The 8,303-nt window shown below is 39.0% G+C and overlaps 1 protein-coding gene across 1 annotated transcript; it reads left to right on the top strand.

The window, feature by feature from the left end:
• Window positions 1-499: 499 nt before the first annotated feature.
• On the top strand, window positions 500-5,277 carry prr35 (proline rich 35). The gene is made up of 3 exons (XM_053683377.1): window positions 500-1,676; window positions 3,728-4,100; window positions 4,482-5,277. Exons 1-3 carry the CDS (start codon window positions 505-507, stop codon window positions 4,785-4,787), a joined length of 1,851 nt encoding a protein of 616 aa, XP_053539352.1. The 5' UTR covers window positions 500-504; the 3' UTR covers window positions 4,788-5,277.
• The last annotated feature ends 3,026 nt before the right edge of the window (window positions 5,278-8,303 follow it).

The following is an 8,303-nucleotide window of genomic DNA, read 5'->3' as shown; positions in this document are numbered from 1 at the left end:
TTCTTATTTTATATTCTCTTGGTTTTATTTGATTTTTTAAAAATATGTTTTTATTTTAGATTTATTTTTTAATCTGCTCTCCATCAATGTGCTCGGAGGTTAAATAAAGTTAAGATTGTTATATTATTGATATTTTGCTTTGTTACTTTAAAACTATTTCATACACTGCAGCCTATAAATAATATAAATACATTATATATTAATATTAATAGTAACACTGTGTGAATGATCAAATTCTACATTTCAGTTGCTCTCATTTAGAACTGTATTATTTTTTGTCTGGATCTGTGTTCGAATACACCAAATCAGAATAAATCAGAATTCTCCAGGGCAAAAATACACATTATATATTATTCAATTTAATACTTTTTTGTTATTTAACTTACAGTTTAAAGAAGTCACATGATTTCATGACAAATAAAATAACAAACTGAATTTAAATCCGTTTGTTTTATTATTCTGTCCCCCCCCTGCTCACAGATCGATCCTCTGTCTCCCTCCATCATGCCGAAGGAGGAGTGTAAGTTACCTTCAGGCTGTAAACATAAAGAGCGTAAGCCGAAGAAGCCGCACTACATCCCGCGTCCCTTCGGCAAACCTTACAACTACAAGTGTTTCCAGTGTCCCTTCACCTGCATGGAGAAATCCCACCTGTACAACCACATGAAGTACAGCCTGTGTAAGAACTCGCTCTCGCTGCTCATCGAGTCTGACTGGCCCTATAAGAAAGGGAACCTGCTCCCGTCCGACCAGCTCCGCCTGCAGCAGGGCATTGTGGGAAGTCGTGGTTCGGAGCAGGAGCCGGAGCAGGTGGAGCAGAAGGGAGGAGACGACCTGCAGCTCAGCTTCACCGATGAACAGGAGATGGAAAAAGGCGCAGAAGCTCAAACGGAGACGAATGGGACAGCCAATCAGAGCTCAGAACAGACAGAGGTGTCTCCGAGGGGCGGGGCCAAGCAGGAAGCTGAGCTTATCATGGCGGATGTGTTCTCCCTGGAGGAGCAGCTGTTAAGAGCGCGCTCAGTAGATGTCGAATCAAAGCTGCGTCACTACCGTCTCTCAAAAACGCGCTTGCTCCTGTCCGAGTCATTGCCCTGTTACCCACCCACATTACCCCCTGGGCACCTCAACTGTCCTGATGCCCCGCCCCTTAACCTTTCTCTGCTTGGGGTTGGCTACCCTTTGACCTCTGACCTCTTTTCTTATCTTAACCCCGGCCTTGGCGCGGCAACAACGTCTAATCCAGCGCAGGTCGGCTCTTTGCCTTTTCTAACTTCAGCAGCTCAGCTCACACACACTCACACACACTCTGACCGCTCAGTACTGCCCCCACGCTTCTATTACCCCTTCCTGTGTGAGCACACAGCACCATCAGACTCCAACAAAGCCATTAAACCCACCGCCATTACCCCCAAACTCAACCTGTGGAAGTTTCCGACACTCCGGCCTGCAGGCTCGGCTGAAGCCTGGAGCTCACCTGGCAGCTTGAGCCCAGAGACGGGGCCTGGCACTGGGGAGAGGATTCAGAGCCGATGGGGGGTGGAGCAAAGTGTGAAAAGGGCAGCGGCTTCTCTGGACTCCCATAATGCACCTGCAGAGAAAAAGGCAGCGCCATCGTTCCTGCTCAATCAGGCCACACCCATTTCTATTGACAGACTCCTCCTACAGAACAGGTGAGAGAGCCAAGTGATGACACCACTCACCCTTAGTTTTTCATTACTACGTCCTGTTTATTTATTTATTTATTTTCTGTTTTTTTTTCTCTACTTTTACTCTTTTTGCATGTTATGTTTTTCTTTGGTTGTCTTTCTTTATTTCTGTTTTACTTTAATGTTTGTTTCTCTCTTTCTTCATTCAGTTGAAACAATTCTATAACATTTAATATAATATTTAGGGAGGATCACTTACTTTCATTTCTTTGTGGATAGAAATGGAGAACTAGTCACTGTAACTGTGTTAGTAAATGTATTTATTCCCACCACTCAACACCTATTTATAAAATTACACAAAGGCTATTTCTTCATCACCAACAGTCTTTTGGCTCCATGAAGCCAACTAGTCAATGTTCTTATCCTGTAAAAGAAAGTAGATAGGACTCACCTGGGAAGTCCCGTGGTGCATGAGGTTGATGATAACGGATGGTTATTAAGTCGATACGTAGACGTTCTATGTTAACTAGATGGTATCTTTAGATGGAGAAGTGAGGTAGCCAGCTGGAGAACTAGAATGACTTCCACTGATAGTCAAGAATGCAATAGTCCTGGTGTACTGGACAACAGTAGTCCTTATTTGCAGACAGGTATAAAGGAAAGACTTCCTCTGCAAACCTATATGCCAGGAAAGAGCAGTGTTATCATTAAGGGTGTAACAATACATTGTGACACATCATAGAAATGTGCGATTTACATGAGTGTACATGAGCATTCTGTTAATTCTCCATCTAATGCGCACTGTTTGCACACAAGAGGTCTCTATTTACAGAACCCATAAAGTTAAAATGTACAGTATAGAGAGCACACTGACCAATAGCTCTGGACTACAACGGCCGACATGCATTATAGGTTATAGGGTTACACAATCACGTTACAATCATTGATAAAAGAACTCTTCAGTAGCATTTTAGCCGACTTTGGAGCTCTATTTACAGTTTAAAAACGACACCTCAGACCCTGCTACAGAGCTCATTAGATTTCAATCCATCATTTCCCGCGGGTCAGAGATTTATAAATGTATTTATTTATTTTATTTTTATGTTAAGGTGTAGTACATTTTGTTTAAAATATTAAACTTCTGTTCATCGTTTTTGATTTAGTTAGTTTAATACAAACTTAATTGCAGAATATTTTGCAATGTTTATGATTCAGAAATAAAACAGCAGTGTTTTCAATCAGAATTTTAATTAATTCACATTTTTTCCCATAATATTCCAAGAAACGAATTGAACCATGAATCGTCAAGCCAGTATCATGAATCGAGTGTATCTTTACACCCCTAGTTATCATAGATTGCTTATGTTAGCATGTTGTCAGGTTTATCTAACTATTAGCTATGGCATAGCTACAAAATGATTAAACAGTGGCCAGTCAGCATACAGCTTCCCACACAAATAAATTCTAAATAAATAAATCTTCAGTTACCTTCAGCAGGTGAACAAAAGTTCTTTTATAAGAAGATTTACACCATACATCATGTGAGAACCATGTGCTTGATAAAGCCATTCTTTTCTTCTATTTACTCAGGGTAAACACAAACCTGTGGTTGCCCCCTAATGGGCAGGTGTGGAATAACAGAAGTCTGGTTACAGTAGTATCAAACATGAAGTGTATGAGTTTTTGTGTAAAGTGTAAAATGCCCAAAAATAAAACACTCCATGATATTTTAGTTTTGTAAGTCTGACACAAAATGCAACTAAATCTGTCCTTAAAGGTGCAAGGTATAGTTTAAACATATTAAACATATTTAAATTTCTAAATAATACCTTATATGAGTTCCTTAAAATAAAGTTTTGCAATTTTTTAAATATTAGAAAAACAGTGTTTTCAAAACAAGATTCTGTCACAAAATAAAAAATTAGCATAAAGGCTGTTTTCCATGCATAAAAGACAATAGCATAATTTTACTTTCGTGGTTTGTTCAATAAATTATTTTGAAATGGTCTTTTACTTTGGACACTTTGCTGTGATCAAAATGGTCGATGGCCTTAAAAAAGGTCTCTTTTTATTTCTAGTCTCAACAGTCGGACCGGATTGGACGAGCGTTGCTCAGACATGAGAGGCTCCGCCCACTACTCAGAGGCGGGTGAAGAGAAGGATAGAAGCACAGATGGAGAGACGAATGGAGGGATGGATGGAGAGGTAGTGTGTGATCTTTCTTCAGCACTACAGGAGCTCCAGCGTGCGGAGCAAGAGGCGGAGCTACACCCTGAACACGCCCAGTCTCACCACATGTGGGCACAAAAGATCCGCAAAATCCGCCTGGAGCTGTCTCACATCCAGCAGGCGCTGCAAAGGACCTCACAAGGACCCCTTGACCTGTCCGTCAAAAAGGAGCCCGTCGCCATGACGACCAAGCCTCCGGGTGAAAAGCATGAACTGACACAGGTGACAAATGTTAGCCTTCATTGCTAGTTAGTGTTTTCAGTAGTTAGGCCAGAACACAGAGAAACTCTTCAAGGTCAAAAACTTTCAGATATCTTGTAGAACAAGGAAAGTTAGCAGATAGTGGTCAGTGCTAGCTAGCTAATTTACTCACTCAATCATTAGCGAAAGTAAATCTTGCATCCAATAAATTAACGTTATCTAAAACTTAGCGACACATTTGTTTTCAGAGTGCTAATTGATTTAGAATGGCTACTGATTAGCTAATGAGCTATTTATACTACACCTTCATTTACACCGTAACTACAGTAGCTTTATGTTGTGTTGTTTTATTTTCTATTAACGCTATTTTTTTAAAATAAAAACTCTTTTATCACACATTAGCATTCAGGACAGAGCCAGGATATGAGTTCTGAGACAGGAGAAGAAGAGGAAGACGAAGAGGAAACAGAGACAGAGGACGATTGGAAGAAACGTTCTCTCGACATCCTGATCAGGATGGGCCAGTCCCAGGGCATTTCTATGGTGACCCCAGGTGCCACCATGGTAAAGTCAGAGCCGTTGCTGAGCGAAGCAGAGGCGCTGTGGAACAGCCGGACCAGGAAGTGTGAAGCTGACTCCAGTGTTCGGGTGTGTTCTAAAACCCCAAACTGCCCCTCAAGCCCAATAACTGCTCCTGCAGTACAATAACTGCCCTGTTCATTAAATAACTATCTTCTAACTCTAACTGCCCCATAACTGAAATAACTGCCCCTTCAATCCAGTAACTGCCCCTGAAACTCCAATAACTACCCCTGTAACTTCCATAACTGACTCTTTTCAACTAATAACTGCTTCTGTAACTCCAATACCTGCCTCTTTTCATCCAGTAGCTGCCCCATAACTTCAATAACTACCCCTCTAACTTTTATAACTGACTCTTTTCATCCAATAGCTGCCTCTGTAACTCCAATACCTGCCTCTTTTCATCCAGTAGCTGCCCCATAACTTCAATAACTACTCCTGTAACTTCCATAACTGACTCTTTTAATCCAATAACTTCCCCTGTAATTCCAATACCTGCCTCTTCTGTGTAATAACTGCCCCTGTAACTCTCGTAACTGCTCTCTAAACTCCAATAACTGCACAATAACTCCAAAACCTGCCCCTTTTGTCCAATAATTTCTCCTTTGATCCAATAACTGCCCTGCTAACTCCAATATGTTCCCTTCTAACTCCAATAACTGCCCTTCTAACTCCAATAACTGCCATTCCAATGACAACAACTGCCTCTGTAGCTCCAATCATGCCCCCTGATTCCAATAACTCCCCCTTTAGTCCAATAACAACTCTTGCTGTTAAATAACTGCCCTGCTATCTCCTTTCATCTAAACACCTTTAACTACCCCCCCCCCCCCCCCCGCCGCCCCCCGCTGCCACACCATTATCTGGATAATCATTATTCATTATCTGCCCCTCCAATTAAACTTCTGCCCTGATACAATAGCTTCAACTTTAACAATTTTGCCACAACTGAATAAACTGAATCATGTGAGTCTCAGAAAAAGATGATTTTGTGTACGAGCCAAACACCAGCAGTCCTGCACACACACACACACACACACACACACACACACACACACACACACACACCAGAGTGAACACACCTGGTGTTAAAATCCTCTGTAATTATATATCCTCTAACAATTATTACTCGTACAGCACTGTCTCGTTTATGCTCAATAAAATAAAGAAATGATATAATGACAACCTGTCAGTCAGAGGGTTAAACTGAGCACTAAAGATTAGTCAAAGAATTAATTCTGTACAGAATGTGTATAATTTTACTCTTTACTGTGTGAAATATTTGACAGTTTGCACCAGTTGTGTCTGTTTTGCACTGAATATAAACATGTAGCTAGTGTTCTCTGCACAATCATCCATTTTTTTATTGTTTTAATGTAATATAACTCTCACTAATCCCTCATCCTTCACACAGACGTGATCTCTGTTAAAAGAAAAGAAAAAAAAAGTCAAGATCTGTCGCCAAAAACCAAATGTAGTGTGTTTGTGATCCATACAGGCCTCGGACTGAATAAAAGTGTAAATCTGTAAAAATCAAACCTGCAGTAGATTGTGTGTGACTTTAAGTTTTAACTTGAGATAAAACACATGGTACTGTATACGTTTGTCCCTCTGGGAGAACCTAACAACAGAAGGGAGGGTTTCAAGTAGATCCCTTTTAGGAATCTAAAAATCCTGGTGATGATATTTATCTAAAGAACCCTTAAGTTACAATTTTTTCTAAGAGTATAAATTAATACCGGATTTTAGACAGATTTTTTAAAGATGGAATGAAAATGGTAGTAGAAAGTGGTCAGTAGGAAATGTTCAGTGGAAAATGTTCAGTAGAAAACGTTCGGTAAAATACGGTCAGTAGAAAATGTTCAGTAGAATATGGTCAGTAGAATGTGGTAAGTAGAAAATGTTCAGTAGAATGTGGTCAGTAGAGACTGGTCAGTGGAAAATGTTCAGTAGAATATGGTCAGTAGGAAATGTTCAGTAGAAATGTTCAGTAGAAAATGTTCAGTAGAAAATGTTCAGTAGAATCTGGTAAGTAGAAAATGTGCGGTATAAAATGTTCCATGGAAAATGTTCAGTTGAAAATGTTCAGTTGAAAATGGTCAAAAACAACACAGTGGCCTTGTGTTACATTTTTCTGGGTCCTAGTTTTTTTTTTTTGTTGCTTGTTTTTTTTAAAGGTTCGGACTCTTCTATATTTGCGAGGACAGATTTGTCGAGGAGGTTAAGTCTCCGGTCGTCAGGGCAACTGTCGTCAGGCAGCGGTGGTCATCTGTGACGTGCTTCACTTTAAGCAAGCGTGTTTTTTGCGATCGTAGTGACACACGGTGACACGCCTTCCTGCTGAGTTAAAGGTGAACTTCCTCTGAAGGCTGAATGTGAGCGTAGGGGTTTCCCGCCCCAAGGCTGCAGGGGCTGTTGGGAAAGGTCATGGTCACCATGGCGACCCCCGGGGCGTAACTCTGCCCGAACTGACCCCTGCACTCCACCTGCACTTAAAAGGTCACCTGCTACGACTGTCCTCACTTGTTAGCATCATGATTACTATGACTTCCTGTCTCAGTGATGTCACTTCCACTTAACGTCTTAGTTATATCTCTAAAGAGCAACTTCAGTTTCCTAATTAGCGTCTTCTTCTTCCTCTTCTTCTTCTTCTTCTTCTTGCGAAACTTTCCTGAAAGTCTCCTACTGATATGAGTTTAAACCGCTGCAGGTTACCGTGTGGAGGGGTTCATCTGCCATATTTTCCTGTTTGCTGATTAAATAAAATTAAGATGATATTAAAAGAATGTAACCATGGCAACAAGTCATTTATAGTAACTCATACAATAACGGATTCATTTAAGCAACAGTGTGCATATTATTTGTTTGTTTGTTTGTTTGTTTACTTGGACTTACAGATTGAATATATTTTTTAGATTTATTTTAAATTCGTTAATGTTTAGTTTTATTTAATCTCATAATTTCTGTTGCTACCGTTCTGCTATCTGTTATATTCCTTATTATTATTATTATTATTATTATTATTATTATTATTATTATTATTATTATTATTGTTATTATTATTATTATTATTATTATTAAAAAAAATTAACTTAACTATTGCACTCTCAATAACCTAACAATCCTTTTTATGCTTTAATTCTATCCTAAATTTGCATCCTTTATACTATTTTTTGCACATTATTTTAAATATAATCTCAAAACACATTCAATACCTCAACAGTTACTTCAAAAAAATATATTATATTGTATTATATTATATTATATTATATTATCAACAAGAAAATTGTAAATGAAATTAGTTTCGCTTACATAATAATAATAATAATAATAATAATAATAATAATAAGTAGAAGAAGAAGAAGAAGAAGAAGAAGAAGAAGAAGAACAGGGAGATGAATACATGGGAACAAACAGTCTTATTCATTTAAATATAATTTTTTAAGGATTTCATGAGGATATCCAGGAGTATAAAGATGAATTATTTTAATTCTTTAATCTCTTGCCACCAAAGTGAGAATTACACTTAAGAGCACAAGACTTCTTCATGTGGAGGAAATACAGCTAAGTGCTGCTCTCTAGTGGAGGCTGAGAGTCAGACAAAGGTTTTTGTAAATCAGACAAAACTTTATATGATTTAAA

Source organism: Ictalurus punctatus, chromosome 1 (assembly GCF_001660625.3).
Source record: "Ictalurus punctatus breed USDA103 chromosome 1, Coco_2.0, whole genome shotgun sequence".
In the NCBI taxonomy this organism is placed as follows: Eukaryota; Metazoa; Chordata; class Actinopteri; order Siluriformes; family Ictaluridae; genus Ictalurus; species Ictalurus punctatus.
Note: the sequence above shows the minus strand (reverse complement) of the source record. Positions and strands in the feature narration are given on the sequence as shown.

What these genes read in the sequence shown, in the direction of transcription:
- prr35 (XM_053683377.1), top strand. Translation starts at nt 505, where the DNA reads ATGCCGAAGGAGGAGTGTAAGTTACCTTCAGGCTGTAAACATAAAGAG. An exon ending in CTCCTCCTACAGAACAGGTG is followed by an intron (nt 1,677 to 3,727) that starts AGAGAGCCAAGT and finishes TTTTATTTCTAG; the next exon opens with TCTCAACAGTCGGACCGGAT. An exon ending in AAAAGCATGAACTGACACAG is followed by an intron (nt 4,101 to 4,481) that starts GTGACAAATGTT and finishes ATCACACATTAG; the next exon opens with CATTCAGGACAGAGCCAGGA.